This window comes from Merops nubicus, unplaced genomic scaffold, assembly GCF_000691845.1.
Source record: "Merops nubicus isolate BGI_N331 unplaced genomic scaffold, ASM69184v1 scaffold43470, whole genome shotgun sequence".
Classification (NCBI taxonomy): Eukaryota; Metazoa; Chordata; class Aves; order Coraciiformes; family Meropidae; genus Merops; species Merops nubicus.
In genome coordinates this window covers 1-20,118 of record NW_008585657.1, presented here as the reverse complement: position 1 = coordinate 20,118, position 20,118 = coordinate 1, and the positions used below count along the sequence as shown (strand labels likewise).

General features: G+C 44.4%; 1 protein-coding gene across 1 annotated transcript; it reads left to right on the top strand.

Annotated features, from left to right (window-relative positions):
- Positions 1 to 5,931: 5,931 nt before the first annotated feature.
- LRIG2 (leucine-rich repeats and immunoglobulin-like domains 2) lies at positions 5,932 to 19,473 on the top strand (the record flags this gene model as incomplete). The annotated part of the gene is made up of 16 exons (XM_008948026.1): positions 5,932 to 6,003; positions 6,477 to 6,551; positions 7,047 to 7,181; positions 7,605 to 7,748; positions 7,884 to 8,027; positions 8,633 to 8,776; positions 9,025 to 9,168; positions 11,889 to 11,969; positions 12,823 to 12,894; positions 13,034 to 13,102; positions 14,310 to 14,473; positions 15,551 to 15,871; positions 16,768 to 17,049; positions 17,411 to 17,860; positions 18,358 to 18,507; positions 19,195 to 19,473. Coding segments are annotated over 16 exons (2,726 nt in total), but the record flags the coding sequence as incomplete, so codon positions are not given.
- Positions 19,474 to 20,118: the final 645 nt, after the last annotated feature.

Below are 20,118 nucleotides of genomic sequence, written 5' to 3'. Positions count from 1 at the left end.
GAAGGCGCCGGGGTGTCCGGTCGCGGGTGTCCGTGCGCGGTCCCCGCGGAACTCGAGCGGGGCGGCGGCGGGCTGTGGTGAGTGAGGCGTTGTGAGTGCTAGTCGGGCCAGGACTTGACGTTTTTCAGGTGGGGCGGGAGGACACAGCCCGTTACGGGTGTGCTTGGAATCGTTCCTTCCAGCCCCGGACCTTGTCTGTGCGCAGGCCGTTCTGCTGGTGTCCCCTTAGCCCGCGGGAAATCCATCGTGGACTCCCCTTGATACGTACTGCCGTTGGTGGTTTTTTTTTAAAATTCACGAAACAGTTAAGAGTCACCCTTAGTCCCTGCTCCCAAGAGTTGAATTAGACAATGTGTTAAGTAGCGTTTGCAGGGGCTGGGTGCAGTGTGCCTTGTCCTTCTCTGGCCATTCCCACCACAGTCACCCTTGCGTTTTGTCACCTTTGGCTGCAGTGTACGAGGGTGGGAGATGCGCTGAAGGATGAGCGACATCAAAACTCGCTTTTGGGCACGAAGGAGTTCTCAGGTCTGCTTGGAGTGATTGTATTTCATGGCTGGTAGAAATAGCATTATTCTAGACCATGGGGAAGAGAAAAGCCTGATTGGAAAAAGGTATAAACATAGAAGCTACTGTTTGGTTAGCTCCAGGAAATCTTTTAGCAGGACTGAAGAAGCTGATCTGCATTAAGAACTAGGCATGTCCAAGGCAGCTTGTCCTCTTCTTACCCCTTTGTGGTTCTGTAGTTCTCCTCTGTCCCTACGTGGTAAGCAATTGGAAATGTTTTAAGAGAAAAGATACATTTCAGCATCAAAGTACAAATAACTTTTCTGTGAAACCTGTTGTGTTTAGAAAAGTAGGAGAATATCTGAAAGTTAGCAGGTCAGGGAGCGTGTCAGCACCTGGAGGAGTGAGTTGGTGGTTCACTGGGGGGCTAACAGGCAAAACGATACCCGTGCTGTTTGGAGAGCAAGTGTTCAGGCTTCATCAGGTACTTGTGTCTTCTCCAAGCTGATAGAGGGTGTGTTTTAAACTGCTTGGCACGAAGTGCCACAGGGAGAAGCGGTGCTGGTGCTGTGCGGTGTTACGCAATCTGACATGTGCTGTAAACAATAATTAAGTGTATCATTGAGTGCTACAATAGTTTGTGTTGGAAGGAGCCCTAAAGACCTTTTCTTCCAACCCCACTGCCATGGGCAGGGGCACCTCCCAGTGGACTGGGTTGCTCAAAGCCACATCCAGCTTGGCCTTGAACGCTTCCAGCGATGGAGCATCCACAGCTTCCCTGGGCGACCTTTCCCACTGTCTCATCACCCTCATAGTGAAGATCTTCTTCCCTATATTTAGCCTAAATCGACCCTCTCAACTAAAGCCGCTGTCCCTTGTCTTGTCACAACAGTCCCTGCTCAGAACTCTGTCCCCAGCTTTCTGACAGGCCCATTGAAGTGCTGGCAGCCCCCAGCAGGTCTCCCCAGCTGGAGCCTTCTCTCTCAGCTGCCCCAGCCCAACTCTCTCCTGCTGGGCTCCCAGCAGAGGGGTTCCCCCCTCGGGGCATTGCTGGGGCTCCTCTGGCCCCGCTCCAGCAGGTCCCTGGCTCTGCTGTGCTGAGGACTCCAGAGCTGCCCCAGCACTGCAGGGGGGTCTTCCCAGAGGGGGCAGAGGGGCAGGATCCCCTCCCTGCCCTGTGCCCACACTGCTGGTTGGATTTCTGGGCTGCAGATGCACATGGCCGAGTCACATTGAGCTTCTCGTCAACCAACATCCCCGAGTCCTCCTTAGGGCTGCTCTCAGTCCATTTCATGTGTATTCTCTGTTGTGGCTTTCAGGATTTGGGCACCCTAAGTGTGTGTGAGGGTGACATTTTTTCTTCACTTGAACTGCTCTAGCACTTCTGAATCTAAATTAACTATAATGCATACAAGCTGTTTGAAATTAATCAAAGCTTAATTTTTCTTGCCTGAAAAAAGTCTCTGATGTGCTTTTCCCCTCTTAGTTCTGTGGTATCATTTCACCTAACTTTGAGGACTAAAAATTCTTGTTTTTCCTAACTCTTTCAAACTGCTTGCAGGTGATGCTTCCTGTGTGGGAGGGTTTTGGTTTTGTTTGGGGTTTTTGTTTTTAATAAGGCCAGGAAAGCACCTTCAGAACTTGTTTTCATGATGGAAGTATCCGGGTGACTGTAACTTTGTTTTTTTCTTGATGAATTAAATATATTTTGTGGATAAGCTGGTCAGTAGTGGAAGGGTAGGGAAGTCAAGGAGTTAGTAAGTGTTTTTTGATATGTCTGCATCTTAATGCTACGTTCTTTAGCACGAGGAATATGAGCCCTGTTTGTAGGGCAGTCATCTGCAGGGGGAAGGGGAAGCACAACGCCGGTGGTCGCTGCCTTCCAGTCCTGTACTCTAGTGCCTGAAGGTGTGTTTATATATCCTGGTAACTAGGGAGGCAATGAGTAAAAGTAGATCAGGTATCAGTTAATTAGTTCATCAAGTTCACAAGAGGTTTTTGGGTGAGCTTGCATGTTTGCAGCTGGCACGGCTGGCTGGGCTGCTGCGCTGGTGCCTGTGCCAGCACAGAGCCCTGCGGGGGGAGCGGGTGGGCTCGGCTGGGCTGAGTTCAGATCCTTCTCCAGGACTAAACAGACAGTAATCAATTTGGTGTGTGTGTTCTGTTTTATTTACTTAGGAGATGAATACCACTTCAGCTCAAAATCAATGTTTAGATTGTTTTATATACAATACCAGATGAATCTCTGCAATACACATTTTGGATGTTTGCTTGGTATCTGGCATAGCACAGGCCTCTGTAAAAAGGCAGCTGAGGGGTTCCTGGGTTTGGGCTCTCTCAGAGCAGAGGCATATCTGGTCCTGCACGATAGCGAAATCTTCACTGTCTAATAGAGCAATCTATAAACACAGAAAATCAGACAATGTATTTCCCTTTGCATTTAGTGATCAGCCAGTCTGTTTCAAAAAGAAAAGCATCGGTACTGTAACTAGACATAAATAATGTCAGAACTGTTCGAAGTATGAACTATACCAAACTTACTGACATAGGACTTGCTGTTAATGGAAACTGTGGTTTAGTCCAAATCTGACTAATAATAGAAAATACTTTCCTAGGCTTTCTAAGTGAAAATCTTAATTTCTACTTTAGCAGTAAGACAGTAGGCTTTGGGGGGATCCCTGAATGTTAGCAGGTCTTCATCACCCAGGTCCCCCAAGCCTGTCAGTGTTTCGGAGGCATCTGGACAATGCCCTTAATAATTTGCTTCAACTTTGGTCAGCCCCAAAGCAGTCAGGCCATTGGACTAGGTGATGGTTGAGGGTCCCTTCCAACTGAAATATTCTATTCTATATTATGTTCCTCCTGAAAGCCTTAGAAAAATCACATTTATATTTTCTTTGCATACTAATCTGACCACCAAGATCTTTGTCGATGCCCTCTAACCACACCTGACACAGGCTGGTCTGCCTCAGCACCCATCACATGGTTTTGCTCATCAGTATAGTATCTGGACGCCTCATGGAGTGTGTTATTATCTTCTGTGTCCGTTGTCTCACCCTTCCTCCATGGGTTGTGCTCTGGTCCTGTGGAAATAGCGTGGCTTAGCACTCCTTGGTCTGCTTAAACCCACTGCTCCAAGATTAGTCTCCTCAGCACTGGCTGGGTGCCTGCATGCTTGAAAAATTCCCCTGGGATTTGGGATCAGTGCTGCCACTTGCTGCCCTTCTGCTGAGCATGACCAGTGGCTCCCAGGGCTGTGCCAGGTTCCGTGGGTGTGCCGAGAGCCCCAGGGCTGTGCCGGGCTCTTGTGGTGTGCCCAGAGCGGTGCCGGGTCATGGGCATGGTGGGTCCAGACCTCCCAGGAAGGTGTCCTGAGCGCCCAGCCTCCCCTGACCTGGGGTGGCTGTGCAGGAGCAGTTCACAGCCCGTTGTTTTTGGGGGTGGTGTTTAGGACCAGCGCAGTTCCCCCGCACACGGAGCAGGCCTGCAGAGTAGCGTTCCATGGCTGCGTGTGCATTGTCCTCTCCAGGTTCTCGTGGTTATTTCTTTAATTGTAGGAATGAATAATTGTTTACAAACCTGTTTGCTGCTGTATCTGTATAATTTACATCTTGATGTAATTAAAGGTATATACTAACAACTGGCTTGCCATGGCATCCAGGATTTTAATAATTCATTGCTAGAACCATAACTTTATTTCTGAGCCTACGCGGAAGTGAAGAACAAATGGTCTGTCGAGTCCTTGCTCCTTCCCAGTAGATTCTAGTGCTGCAGATCAAAAGTACATCAGTAGTGCCACGAGTGCTGCCATGAGCGAAACCAGACCCTGCTCAGGTCGTCTTGGTTAGAGGCAGGTCTTCACTGCATGGAGGGTTCCTGTGGCAGCACTGACACCCCCCGGTACTCAGCGAGGGTTAAATGTGTCCTGCAACCCCTTCTGTAGCAGGGGCACCACTGCAATTTCTTCTCTTTTTGGGCAGCTTTGTCTCTGTACAGGCTTGACCCTTGGTGTAATTGAAGTCGACCACAGGCCCAGAGCTCTTGCAAGAGCAGATGAGCACGCGGGTGACTACCTGAGCGCGGTTGTCAGTGGAAGTATGTTAAACCGATGGGTTACATTTTAATGTTCTCTTTAAGTTCCATTCTTAAAGGATAATTATGTCTCCTGTCAGCATAGCTGCAGCCTGCCTGATAACCTTAAAACCAGCTGTAATAAATACGTACTGTGCTACTTCTGTAACCATGAAGGGGAATGAGTGATAGGGGACCTCATCAGAGGGACTCGTCGGGAGGGGAACATCTTGTTACAGCTCTGTCCTTGATATCGGAGCTGGAATTGGAGTGAGAAGTGTGGTGCTGTGCAGACAGGCACACACGGCCAGCAGACAGGGCTCTTCTTGTCATAGGCAGTGTCCAGGTATGCCTGCCCCCTACCCGCAGTTTTCCAGCTGTGGTTGGGTGCCAGTCGTGCCCCACAAGCTTGGTGCTGGGGGATTCATCTCCCTTCCGGTTTTATGCCAGAAGGTGCCAAAAAGATGAGTTGGCTTCACTGTTTGGAGTGACATCTGTCTGTCCTCACTGCTACAGTTAGAATCTGGTTTCCATCACAAACCTGGGTATTTTTGGTCGTGCTTTGACTTGTGTCACAAAATAGAGGTAGTCTGTGCCCAGAGAGTCAGCTCTCAGAAGTGGACCCAATTTTTTTTTTTTTTTTCCCCCCCTATTATTTTCCTCCCCCCTGTAACATTTTATGCACCAAGTTCAAGGCAAAAGTAGAATACTGCTTTAAAATCAAAGCAATGGAAAGAGCATCAACATCCAGTATGGGCATTAAAACCAGGTTTAACAACATTCTTGCCCATTGAAACAATCCAACTCTTGCATTTGGTTCCTATAAGCAAAACCAACTGCACTGGAGACTTTCTATAAGATTCCCAGCCTTCTGTTTCTCTGCCCTCCAGCTTGTTTGGTAATTGTGTGTGTTGTTTTTAACATAAGCCTGCCTTGACTAGTCAGTGTTTCTGAAAAGCTGGGCAGGCTCAGAAAATGGGGATCCTTGCTACAGACAACAGTAACAGGCATTTTGTAATAAATCGTTTTCATGTCTATCCCAAAAAATGAAAATCTTTCAAGGGATAGATATTGTCTATGAAGCTATAATTTAAAGGAAGAATGCTCTGGTCAGGTATGATCTTTCTTTCAAGAAGCCTTTTTAACAAAACCTTAATGGATTCTAGCAGAGAAATAGAACAGTCTACGCTTCTGTTGTGAGTGACCCCTAGAACAAAGGTAGGAGTCTCTTCATCCTTTGGTGAAGGAATTGCATGTATTGTAAATATGGTCTAAAACTTCTGGGTTGCACAAAGCATACTTTTTTTTTTTTTTTTTTAATTCCAGGAGCTAGAATAACTTTTCTCTCTTCTTTAGGGATTTAAGTCATAATCATTTATTGACATCCAACTGGAGTATTGATTTGTCTGTTCATACACTACAAGAAGTGTAAGTTGGTTTTTATGAGGATAAACTCTAAAGATACCCTTCCTAATTCTAGTTAGTACATCTCATTGCATGTCCAGATACCTGGTCTGACTTGTAGAGGTATTCTGTGCCAGTTAATTAAAAATGGGTGCTCTATGTTGGCAGCACATTTTATGTATAAAACTGATGTTTTGTGTGCAGAAAATAGTTTCATAAAAGATTAGAACAGTATGTTTAAAAATCAGATGTGTTTTGATGATAGCTGATTCTAAGTTAGGTATTTGTATCCATGACAATGGTAATAATTAGCATGCTTTGCTGTTAAATTGTTCAAATTATTAGTATTTAAGCTCTTAGGGAATTGGGTTTTGTCAACTACTAAGAACTAACATAAAGTTGTGATGAAATGGTTCTGTGATACAATGGGTACAGAATGGGTTTTCTTCTCTTGGAAGTGCCAGTAATCTTGTTTGTTTGTTTGTTTGTTTTTTAAGGAAAATGAATTACAATGAGCTAAGTGAAATTCCCTATTTTGGAGAATCAACTTCTAATATAACTCTTCTCTCACTGTAAGTAGCAGCTTGTGGCCTTTTTCTTGTTAAACAAAACAGAGAGTTGTATTAAATTCTGCTAACAAGTTATAGGAAAAATAGTTGCTTTTGTCTTGGAAATACTGCTCATCTCAAGTGCTTTAGGGAATATGGAAGCACTCTTTAAAGAAATACAAATCAGGTAGGCAATCAAGTCACCCTAAATTACCAATAAAATGTAGTCAACCCAGGCAGGGAGCTTTGAAGGGGAGGGATTCTGTCTAGGAATGACAGTTCCCACAAGGAACAGCCCAAATGCAGGCCCCAGAATTTGAATCTATTCACATGTTGAGGTGGCAAATAGCTCTTAGATTATCAGTATTGCTTTAGGAGTTGACACTTTGAAGTCTGCGGTACTGTCCTGTTAAGAGCCTTGCTAATAAAGCTGATAAACAGAATCCTATCGCTTTTTCAGCTGTGCAACTGGAAGATTGGGATATTTTGATAATCATATCTGTTGCTGGTATTTTTCAGGGTACACAATACCATTCCAGAAATTAATGCTGAGCAACTCCAAGTTTACCTTTCATTGGAAAATCTAGATCTTAGTTCTAATCTTATCTCAGAAATTAAAGCCTCTTCTTTTCCACGGATGCAGCTGAAGTACCTGTAAGTACAAGTGATCTGTTATGTCTGGGATTCCTGGCTCTGCATAAGTTACTGTCTTAAAGTAGGCAGCCTTGAGTGGCTTTGAACTGGTAGCACTGCTTAACATAGCTACAAACATGCTTGAATTAAAATACTTTTTATACCAATCTGTATTGTATGTCCTCAAATAGTATGGGAAGCAATAGCTGCTGTTATCAAAGTGCAGGTGCTTCAGCCAGCAGCGACATGGAGTGATTGCTGCCCATTTTGAGCAGATCATTGTTGACATTCTCTTAACCATGTCTAACTGAAGTGTGAGCATGCAGTAAAAATGAGCTCCCAGCACTGATTCCTTTAGGGGAAATGATTTAGTTTGGCACACCAGAATTCAGATTTGTGATGTGACTTCACAAAGGTCTTTCTTTTTTCCTCTCTCTTTCCTAGGAATCTGAGTAACAACAGAATAACTACTCTAGAAGCAGGCTGTCTTGATAACTTGTCTAGCTCACTGATGGTGGTAAAGCTGAACAGAAACAGGATTAGCATAATTCCACCAAAGATCTTCAAGTTGCCTCATGTGCAGTTTCTGTGAGTAGCAGTTTTTTCAAGCTTAAATACATAGTGTTTACATCTGTGTTGTTCCTCTCAGTATGTGTCCTTGACTTTCACAAAGTGGTGCTTATTGAAAGGTGTCTTAATATTTGCTTGTCATCTTTATAAAAGGGAACTGAAAAGGAACCGGATTAAAATAGTGGAAAGTCTGACATTCCAAGGACTGGAGTCCTTAAAGTCCTTGAAAATGCAGCGCAATGGGATCAGCAGACTAATGGATGGAGCGTTCTTTGGCCTGGGTAATATAGAAGAATTGTGAGTATGCCCAATGGTGGAATTTCTCTCCACGACTCTGGCTGTGGAGGGTTGTGTGCTGCCCTTACATCAAGGCTGTGCTCATACGTGGATGAGCATCACACAGATCTGTAAAGTCATTCTCTATTTCCCATTATTTTGATACCATGTCTGGTTAGTTCAGAAGTGGAAAGATAATTGCCTCTCTCCCCAGCTTTCTCCTGCTTGGTGGTCAGGAATGCCCTGACTCTCTAGGTTGTCGTTCTGGTGATTTTCATGTGCTCCCCATGAGAGGGGACAGCCCTTTGCTGTGTGGCTGTCTGACAGAGGCAGTGCAGGGCTGTGCCGTGCGGCGCTGGCGGAAGATCGGTCAAAAAGAAGTGACCTCAGAGCGGTGATTGCGGTTTGCTCCTGCCACTGCATCACTGCAGATGCTGTTGAGTTACTCAGTTCTTCATGTACTTCAGTTCACTTTTTTAGTTGCAGTGGAATGAATATAATTGTACATTTCAGGTTGCCTAGGGCTCAATGTCAGTAAATAATTTTGAGATCCACAAGGTGAAATTTTGTAAATTATGTTGTGTTGGTTATCTATTTGGCAAATGTTTTTCCTTCTAATTCCTTAGAGAACTGGAACATAATAACTTAACAGAAGTAAACAAGGGCTGGCTGTATGGTCTGCGGACATTGCAACAACTCTATGTTAGCCAGAATGCCATTAGCAGGATCAGTCCAGATGCGTGGGAGTTCTGCCAAAGGCTTTCTGAGCTGTAAGTCCTGGGCTGCTTTTCGTTGGGGATTTTGTAATATTGCAATGACAGATTGGATAGCACGTATGTAGCAGGAATAAATTACCAAAGGAAGAACTGAATTTTCTTGTTAGGCCCATGATAAGGCTGTGTATTTTATGTATAAATATAAGGGTTCTGTTAGAGAAATTAATCAAAACACAGCAATTATTCAAGTTTGATATGATCTTCTCCTACTTGCCTTTAAAATGCATGTTCAATGTTTCCAGAGACTTGTCATACAACCAGCTAACTCGCCTCAAGGATTCTGCCTTTGTGGGACTTGGTTTACTGGAGAAACTAAACCTGGGGGACAATCGCATTAATCACATTGCTGATGGTGTGTTCAGAGGTCTGACAAATCTTCGAACCTTGTGAGTACAGGAAATTTCTAGATGAAATCTCATTTTAACGCAGTGAAGCTTTTGGAAGTGAAGGTGCTGAGCCTTGCGCCGTGCAAGCCGGAGCGCAGCGTTTTGGCATTGCTGTGTGCTGTCCTGCCCAGGGGGGTGGTGGGGCTGGTCATCTTCTGGGCTGCTGAGAGAACAGAATTCTGGCCTGGCTAAAACAAACCAACCACTTCATTGTGGTGGTGCGATCATGAGTGCCCAGTTGCACCTCATACCGGTTCTGAGGTGAGGGCAGCCAGCTTGTCCAGGTGCCAGTTGTGAAGCCTGGACCCCTCGTTGTTCCAGGGGTCCTTGTTTGGGCTGGAACCTCGGAAACCAAGCAGTGAACCCCTTTGGCTGCAGAAGGTGGAGTTCAGCCCACTCTGCTCATGGGCTGAGGTCCCAGGCATAGCGTGTAGGAGGCGTGTGGGATTATCTCTGGCTTGCAGAGAAGCACAGCTCTGCACTGCCAGGACCTTCCGCAGCACCTGCACTGGTTGGTATTTCTGACAAGAAAAGACTCAATCCTGCCTCTTAAAAAAGTGTCCCAAGTAGATCTGAACCGTAGTAATCATCCTAAACAATGGCAGTTTAGAAAGGAGTGAAAGTTTATAACCCCTCTGTCAGTTCATTAAATAAATGCTTAAATAAGCAAACTCACCAGAGAGATTTATGTAAGCAGTCATATTCTGTTAACCTTAATGCAACCTTTTAATGAAATAATTAAAACTAATTTCTTGGATTTAGAGCAGCATGAAAAAGAACAAGAGCAGATTAATTAGTCGGTTTTCCTGGGCTCCTTGTGGGGCTTCTGCAGCCAGAGGCTGGCGGGTCCCTGGGGCAGGAATGTGCAGGACAGGGCAGTGCTGATTAACAAGGCTCCAAGCATTCGTGCCCAGCAGAGCGTGAGGAGCCAGCTCCTCTGCTCACACAATGAGGGGCTTTTCTTTTGCGTTGCTCACTCATTCTGCTAAATGGTCTGAGTAGTGGTGTGTAAAAATACTTCAAACAACACGAGATACCATGTTGCTGTGGGATTAGCTCATTGTTGTTTGTATACCCCTTGTTTCAGTGCTAAGGCTGACATAAATAATTCTCTGTGTGTTCAGCTCCTGCCACTACTCTGTAATGTAGCTTTAGTTAGTGAGAATAAGCTATAAAACTGTATATTAACCACAAGGTAATAAGAGCAAGGTAGGATTAAAGGTGTAGTTAAAAATAGCACTGAAGTTTTACACATTATTTACTTCATAATACCATGAGCATCTTGGCGTTGATACTCCTCCTGCATTCACAGTCTAAAATTCTGAAGACCTGGATGTAATTCTAGAAACAAGTTTAAAATCACAAAAATTAGCAACGTGGAAACAAATCTGGCATATTCTACGCATTCTTTTCATTAGGTCACATCCATGTTGAGTACTTTAATTTGAATGATTTTCAAAGAGGAAAATACTTCATGTGAACAAGTATCAGGGCTATATTTATTAAGGCCTTATGGTGTGTGAATCATGGCATTATTTTTTTTTTTTGAGTCATGGAATTCTCTTTCTAAAGTGTATACATATTAATTGTAGACATGACTGCTGTGTGGTGTTAAGAACAAGACTTCCACATTTCAAATTGAGAAAAAAAAAAGAAAGTAATGTGTCCCCTGACAGTGTCCTGGCAGTTGATCCCCACCTCTCCCACGATGCTGCTCTCCACAGCTCAGTGTCTCTCCCAAGGGAAGTTGGATCCGGCACTTTCCTGCCGTTAGTGCAAGGAGGGTGTTTGGATGAGGTGCTGTGTGCAGTTGCCTGGATATGCAGCTTTCTGGATCAGCTGACTTGTCTGGAAGCTTCCATCAAGCTGATGCATATAGTATCTGGCAAAATGCAGTAGAAAGTGCTTTTTATTGGTGTATTTTCCTTTAAACACCCTCCTGTCTGGAGAGACTTTTGTGCATGGTAGTATCAAACCACACAAAAACTGTGGCTTTGACAGAAACTCTTGGCTCAGTCCATGCCATTCAGGCTAAAATGTCACTGAATTAATTTCTCCTTCTCTCTAAAAAGCATTTAATCCTCTCCGAACCATATTGCTGTATTGCTTTTGTTGTTTAGACTGCTTTTCTACGTGAGGGGCTGAAGTGCTGTGCAGAGGTCAAACAGAAATCCCATTAGCTGGTAACGAGATTTGTGAGTGGAATATCAACTTCATTCTGAAAATCTACTGCTTTGTGCCTGGCAGCCTGACACTGCAACCTGTGTGTAATCTCTTAATATGCTAATTCTATTATAAGCCTGTTACTCGGCAAGATTAATGCTGCTGGTGTGTTGGTTAATTCACTTACATGAACCAGCTTGCTTCAGGAGCCTCTCCCAGCTTCTGGTAAATAGTCCCTCACATGATGAGTGCTGGTTGGACTGGGCCTTTCCTTAAACACCACATCAAGGAGTTGCACTGCAGAATTTGTTTGTGGTTCTGTCTGTGGCACTGATCCTGAACAAATCTTTTTTTCTTTGCATCTCTGAGATGGGATATTTGTCTTCTGACAAGCCTAGCTGTGTGAAAGGTTAGGGTTAGGGTTTAGACCTTGCAGGTGCCACTGGCAGAGCAGCACAGCTGGCCTGCACAGAGCAGGGTCGCTCCCCTCTCGTGCTGCCAGCAGTGCTCACCACTGTGCTACCAGGCTCCTGTGTGAGAAATCTCTTCTCCTGCAGGGACTTGCGGAACAATGAGATCTCCTGGGCCATAGAAGATGCAAATGAAGCATTTGTGGGACTTAGCAGGCTGGATAAACTGTATGTATCACAAACCTTTGAAATGACAGCATTTCCAGGCACACAGAGCAGAGACAGTGCAAAATACAAATTAATTGTAAATCAGTGGCACAGAGTAGAAAGTTTTCCTAGCTGGCAGGCTGTATTCAGTGTGTTTCCCCTTCTGTGCTGCAACCTCTTGATGCCAGCTTGGGTTCCATGTTCAGGAGCATTGGAGTGCCACATCACCTGCACCACCAATTTGAACAAATTAAGCATAAGTATCTGACTGCATTTATAATTGAATAGCCCAGTCCTGGCATGCGATGAGTGTCACTTTCTGTGCTGCTTTAGCTTGAGTAAAAGTTTTATTGCTTATCAAAAAAACCCAAACCAAAACCCTCACCAGAATATCGTTTTTGAGCAAATATGAAACACTATTGAATTAACAGCTTTTCAGTACGTAGACTCTGTGCTCCTCATCCAGTGCTGTGTGCTTTGCAGGAAGCTCTGTCCTGTGGAGCTACAGACATTGCTCATAACAAACAGCTTGGTCTGAGGGCACAGTCTCAGGAACTGATGTGTTTGTGGCGGGTTGGTATTAGGAAGTGATTGCTCCACTCAACGTTCTACTTACCAGTGATTCATTCTGCTGACTTAAATTCTCCCAACACATCTCTAACCCAGATCTCTTAACTGAAGAATGGAAAAGAAACCCTGTTCTTGGGAAAATTTCTTGAGCCGTTAAGCTCAAAAAATAGTATGTGATCTTTGAGCTGAGGTAGAATTAGAAAGAAGTTAGCTAAATGTCATGGGGAACTCCTTTTGGGTCTTACATGTGAACTTTCATTGACATTCAGACTGGTTTCTGTGTTTGGGGGTCTTTGTCTTTCAGAATCTTACAAGGAAACCAGATTAAGTCAATTACCAAAAAAGCCTTCTCTGGTCTTGAAGGACTTGAACATTTGTAAGTACTTTACTTTGCAGAGCTTCTAATTATTTGTCAACTGAAGTCTTGTATTCTTTGTCAGATTTTCACGAATGTAGCTGAAGGGAGCATATGAAATCATACTTAGCCATTATTGTTCTCTTTGCTTAACTTACAGAGATTTAAGCAACAATGCAGTGATGTCCATCCAAGAAAATGCATTTGCCCAGGCTCACCTGAAGGAGCTGTAAGTTCATGACAGTTATTTACAGATTCTTTACGTGTCCTACCTTGTAGAGAGTCCTTCAGCCATTGTAGGGTTGGCTGAAGTTGACTAAAGTGCTTTCATCATGAAATATTTAAAGCAATGCTGGTAAATTACTGACTCCAAGTTGGTAGCAGTATCCTTAGATGAAAGGTTTGAGAATATTCACACCTCCATTTCCTTACATGTAATTAGTAGAAAAATCTTTTTCTTGCAGTGCTGAACTGCTAAGTTTTTCATATCTTAGGATTTTGTAGCAAGCTCAGCACATGCTAGCATGTAGACAGCGAATGAAAGAAAAAATTCATTAGGTATCTTTTGGGGGGTTAGCAAACCCTACATTTTGTCTTTCCATTTTTGAGGCTAGGGAAAGGCTTTAAAAATCACAGCTAGACAAGAATTTTGAGGTGCTCAGCAGATGTTTAAGCTGCTTGAGCCTCTTGTGATCTTCAGACATTTTATAATGCAAAGTGACCTTCATACCCAAGGCTAATTCTACTGTAACACAGTCATCTCTGTGAGATAAAGTCTCTGAATATTGTATAAGCTGTTCTAAAACTGTTACTCAATTCATTAAGCTTGGCCAGATGGACTTAGTCTGTGAGATCTGCCAGTTTGAGTCGACACATTTTTGGTGTTCAGGACTTTCATTGCCTTGTCTATCATATCTTAAATGTGAGGAGTCATTGGCAAAGAGCAAGATGGAATCCTGGTGTGTTTGTCTGCTCCTCCCTCACTGCTGGGTTCATCTGGTGGCAGGTCACTTGTTAAAGTGCTGGGCTTTCTCCAGTCAGTTGTACTTGTACCTAACATTGAGGAAGCATTGAAGGCAGGTGGTGGAGGAAAAGTGACCCATCATTGTTTCCTGTTTGCAGTTATTCTTTGGAGCAGTGGAAACAATCTGCATTAGACACCTGTATGAAAAAAATCTATTTTGTTCTCAGTTTTGATTAACTGATGTGAAAATGAATATTGAGGCCTATGCTCATTTCATAATGACAAGTGTGTTTAGTTTGGCACAGAGAGCTGCTCTGCCCTGTTAGGGTCCTATTAATTGCTTTAAAGAGAGTTGGGATAACTGTAAAGACAGGCTTAATTTTTATTTTTTTTAAGTTGTTTTGCTGCATAGTCACATGTAGGAATGTGAAATACATAAACTTTACTCCTCTGTTTTGCCTTGTCTCTGCAGGGTCTTGAACACCAGCAGCTTGCTCTGTGACTGCCAGCTGAAGTGGCTGCTGCAGTGGCTCGCGGGCAGCCGCCTGCAGGAGGCTGTGCGCCTGAGCTGCGCCCACCCCGAGTGGTTGGCAGGGCAAAGCCTCCTCAGCGTGGACCCCGACGACCTGGTCTGTGGTGTGTATTTGTAGTGACTTCTGGTATAAAAACATGGTAACAAATCCATGCTGGTACCTTTCTGAAATCAGGCTGTAGCAGTGGTGGAGGTACTTGGTCTTCTACACCAGGATGCGTACATTGTCCTGTGTACATCACTGAGTCTGCTTTGGAGTTTGACATTCAATTCTGTTTCTCTTTGCTCTGTTTTATTGTATTTGAGCACTGAAGCTAACCTTGGGAGTGATTCTGTGAGACTGCATTGATTTTCTCAGGTCACTGTTAAAAACTGTGCTTCCATTCTCCCTGCTGATGGATGCCTTTAGCTGGGCAGGGCTGTTTGACACGTCACTGCTGGTTCTTGTCTGTAGCAGCAAGGCGAGAGTAGTTGATGCTCTGGCACACTTTCTGATGGTCTGTATTAGTAATGTTTATCTGGTCTTTGCCACCACAGTTTCAGACATAAACCTGTTTGTTTTTGTAACCAAACTGAGATGGAAAACTGAGAGATTCTGCCTAGAATAATGTGTGGAGTCTGTGGCAGGCCTGGACATAGTCTGGTATTGCATTTTCTGGGTGGGCAGTCTGATAAGTCTTACTTGAGGATACACAATTCTTCAGTTCTTTTGGTGGTCAAGGCTGCAATAACTGTGTAGGCGTAGGCATCGCCACCGTGGTGCCTGACACTGGGTGCTGTGTGTGCCTATGAGAATGTCTTGGAAACAATAGGCATTGAAATAACTAACTAGATGGGATGAGATAGTGAACTGCCAGCTCACTATGCTTTGCTTCTTCAGGATATTTAAACTATCTGAAAACAGGTCTGGGTCTCACTCCTCAAATGAGTGCAATGCAGGGCACTGCTCAAGACGACACTTCTCTGCTGGTTGTTCTCGGTGCCTACTCTGTGTGTCTGCCTGTGGTTCTAATCCTCTTTCGCAGCTTGATTTCCAACTGAAAACAGATGAATATGTGCACCCCAAGCAGGACTTCTCTTCCCAAAGCTAGCTTTTTTGCTTACATTCTTCTCAGTTTTCTTGCAGTTTTAATTGCAAGTCGAAGGGGAAAGTAACTAATCACAGTGGGTTTTTTTTTCAGATAATTTCCCCAAACCACAGATAAGAGTGCATCCTGAGACCACAGACGCTCTGCGAGGCATGAATGTGACTCTGACCTGCACTGCTGTGAGCAGCAGTGACTCCCCCATGTCCACTGCCTGGCGCAAAGACAGTGAAGTGTTGTATGATGCAGAGATTGAGAATTTTGCTAGATACCAGCAGCAAAGTGGTGAGGTGGTTGAGTATACCACTGTCCTGCACCTTTTCAATGTGAATTTCACTGATGAAGGGAAGTATCAGTGCATCGTCACCAATCACTTTGGCTCCAATTATTCCAACAAAGCCAAGCTGACTGTCAATGGTGAGCAATAATGCTAACAAAGGAGAAGCACTTCTAGCCTATAAAATACATAAATAGCTACGAATCTAGTTTTTACCAGAGCTAGCCCAAGATAGTCTTGCAAGACTGTCTCACTTGTATTTAGAAGTGTCAAATATCTTTTTATAAAGCAGGAAAGAAGTGATTGGGGGACGGGGAGGCAGTGTGTGACACTCCTGTTTGCTTTTCAAAAGGGGCAGATACCTCCAGTGCTTTCATTACAGCACAATTAGTTGTTCATCTAGTTAAATGGAGGTAGAAATCTCTTAAACTAAAAGCTCCCTCTGCTGTCTCTTCAGAACTAAGCACCTTTCTCATGTGTTTGTAAAGCTAGGGAAGATTCAATGGAAAATAACTGATGGGACTGGAAATAAACTGAAAAGTAAATTCTGAAGTCCTTTTTTTAGCCCTAATGATTCTTTTTGTTTTGGCTCTAGGGAAAGGAGTTAAGGAGATGATGTTCACATCAGTCAGTAGATCACTGCTCCCCTTTGTGTCAGAGAGCAGAGGTGCTGGTGTTGCTTTTGCTTCTCCAGAACAGATAGAGCAGACTTGGACAGATGAGATGTTAACCTGTTTCCTGTGAACAGGGAGCAAACTGTGGGAAAGGGCTTATGAAGGCAGCTAAGCCTTTTCCCTTCGAGAAATGTGTGTCAGATCATCCTAATGAGCCCTGCACATACTGTCCCTATATTTGGAAGATAGGCTCTTTGAAATAACCGCTGAAAATTTGTGCAGCTCTTCAGAAGAGTCCACCCTTCTTAGGGAGAGCTACTGGCATGTTTCAGATTTGTTTTCAGATGCTGTCTGTGCTGTGGAGCTTTTGCTGCTTGTTCTCTGGTGCTGAAAATACTGAAACTGTGTCTCCTTGGATCCAGAGCTACCCTCTTTCCTGAAAACCCCCATGGATCTTACCATCCGCACTGGGGCAATGGCCCGGCTGGAGTGTGCTGCGGAGGGTCACCCTGCTCCACAGATCTCCTGGCAGAAGGATGGTGGCACAGACTTCCCTGCTGCAAGAGAGAGGAGGATGCATGTCATGCCTGAGGATGATGTGTTCTTTATTGCAAATGTAAAAATAGAAGACATGGGAATCTACAGCTGTATGGCACAAAACATCGCAGGTGGTTTGTCGGCAAATGCCACGCTGACCGTCTTGGGTGAGTGGTGTGCTGGTTTGTGCTTGTGTGTGGATCCCACCACCTCTGCAGCCATACTGTAGCTCATTTGTAAGGAGAAAGCTTAAGCATATAGTTAAAATACAAGGAGTAGCACTTGACATGAGTTTTGGACAGTGAAGCTTTGGAAGCTAAGCGACAGTGCTGACCAGTGAGGTTAGTGTGATCTTTGCTCCATAGTGATCTGTAGAAGGGGTGAACTCGTGTGAGTTCCTGAATCCTGTGTTTCACTACTCAAGATTAGGCTCAGGTTGTAGGATCAGATTTTTTAATATCGTGGAGTACACATGTGCTGTTGCACAATGAAATTATCTTACAATTTTCTTCCCCTCTGCTGTCACAGAAACTCCTTCCTTCGTGAGGCCCCTGGAAGACCGAACAGTGACCCGAGGTGAAACTGCTGTCCTGCAGTGCATAGCTGGTGGCAGCCCTGCCCCTCGCCTCAACTGGACCAAAGATGATGGCCCTTTGATGGTCACAGAACGCCACTTTTTTGCTGCAGCAAATCAACTCCTTATCATTGTGGATGCCGGACTAGAGGATGCTGGGAAGTACACGTGCATTATGTCCAACACACTGGGCACTGAGCGTGGCCATATTTACCTAAATGTCCTGGCTTCCCCAAACTGTGACTCTTCCCAGAGTGGCATTGTCCATGAGGAGGATGGCTGGACAACAGTGGGCATTGTGATCATTGTGGTGGTGTGCTGTGTGGTGGGAACGTCCCTGGTGTGGGTTATCGTCATCTACCACATGAGAAGGAAGAGTGAAGATTACAGCATCACTAACACAGGTAAAGTGCAAAAGCAACACTCTTCAGCCCTGTTTTTAATCCAAAACACTTGTTAAGAGTGGTAAAATTTCTGGATTCATTATAGATGGGATCAGACTGAAGAACTGACAATTTCCTTCTAAAATATCTTCAGGGATTTGCTCAGATTCCTTCATTTTAGAGAGTTGTTTTTAATATCAAAAGGTGTTAATTGTATTCCTTATACAAGAGTAGCTTTGTTCTACCTTGAGGGAAAACAGTAAAGTGTGGAAAAAAACATCTGAGTAAACTTTAAAATGTTTTCAGGACCTGGAGTAATGTGTGTAAATTTCTGTTCTGGCCATGTTAGTTATGAACTATCCATATGGATTTTTAATCACTAAAGTAGAAAAAAAGAGAAGTATACATCAGCTGAAATTCTGACTGATATTTTTGTTGAAGTGGGTAATAGTGTTGGTACTGTCTTGAAGTCTTCACTCTTAGCTGTTAATGTCATCAGTGTTAATTGTGCCTTGCAGAGGAGATGAACCTGCCTGCAGACATTCCCAGCTATCTGTCCTCCCAGGGAACTCTTTCGGAGCCTCAGGAAGGCTACAGTAACTCAGAGGCAGGAAGCCACCAGCAGCTGATGCCTCCAGCTGGTAGCTACATGCACAAGGGTGCGGATGGTAAGCCAAGCCCTCCTGTGCTGCCCCAGCGCTGCCTCTCCGTGGCAAAGGTCTGGGCTCACATCTGCTGCGAGTGCCCTGGAGTGTAGATGTCACAACTGCTGTCCTTTGGGTGCCAGAGTAGCACAGGTGCCTCCAGAGGCGCTTTGCTTCAGGGTTTGTGGTCTGTTCAGCAGGTCAGAAATGCCATTAGAAAATTCTGAGGTTAAATGTCAAGGTAGTTTTCAGTGCTGTTATTCATTTGGCATCTCATGCGTCCAGACAACAGAGGTGGAAATAAAGTTTGCTTGGAGGATGATTTGTCATACCCTTTGTCCGTGGCATAAAATTACTGCCTCTGCCAGACATACAGTCCACTTCCTACGATCATAACTAAAGGGTCTGTGCCATTTCCCTACCTTGTTTGGGCACTTTTATGAGATCACTGTTGCTTTTGTCCATGGTTTTCCCTTGGTCAGGCTCAGAAGGGCAGTGCTGTTGAGAGTTTGGGTGGTGGGGAACCTGGAGCATTTCTCACAGGACTTCAGTAAGGCCAAGCTGTGTCCTCTGTTACCACAGCAACTGTAGAAAGGCCCTTCAGACTGTGCCACTGTAGTACATGGTCATACTAAGACATGAAAGAGTCTATGGAAATCGAGCTTCCTTATCCTCTCTGAGAGGGTTTTCTTCTTCTGTTGTGCCTGTCAGGTGGTGCAGCACCCTTGGTGATCTGCTCAGACTGTTACGATAATGCAAACATCTACTCCAGGACACGAGAGTACTGTCCCTACGCCTACATCACAGAAGAGGACCCCCTGGATCCAACCCTCCCTAATCTCATGGTGCAGATGCCGAAGGAAACATACACAGCACACACCCAGCATGAAACCAGCACTCCTGATAATCTCTTAGCTGACAGAGACATGACCGTCTTCCTCGCCAACCATGACAAAATAAGTGAAAAGAAAATCTCACAGCATATTAATGGTGAGTGGCCCCTTTTCCCTTTTGTCACTTTGTACCCCCTGGTAGCTCTGACCTTGCGCTGCCCTTCACTATTGTCATACAGCTAGTCCTTCAAGCGACTGTAGTTTGTGGAGTAACTCACCCATTTATTAATCAGCTGTTCTCAGAACTAGCCCTCAGTTTGCATCCAGTACACAAGAGAGTTGGAGAGGGTGATGTTAAAAAGTTGGTATTTCTTAATCTGCTGCTCATCTCTTCAAGACTGCAGAATGTGATTCTTGCATGTGCTTCAAGGACATCTGTTAGCCAGGAGTTAAAGCCTTCACATAGAAATTCAAACATTATGTTTACTGTTCTTCAAAATTGTGTTCGCTTTCTCCAGGTAGCCTTATAGAAATTCATACTGAGACCGTGTGTGTTGTTTCTGCTTGCTGTAACAGATTGCTGAAAAGGGAGAGTGTCCAGTAAAATATGCTCTCAAAAACAGAGGAAAACCTTAGACTGTTACTGCTGCGTCGCAAAAATTCTGTCTAAAATTTGAGTGTGCTTATCATGAACTCACTCCTGTTCCTATTCTAACTTTTCTCCTCAGAACCCTTTCAGCTTCCTCTCTGGGGGGTGAGCAGAGACCTAGCCCACTCTCACTCCCACTTGGTGCACCAGCAG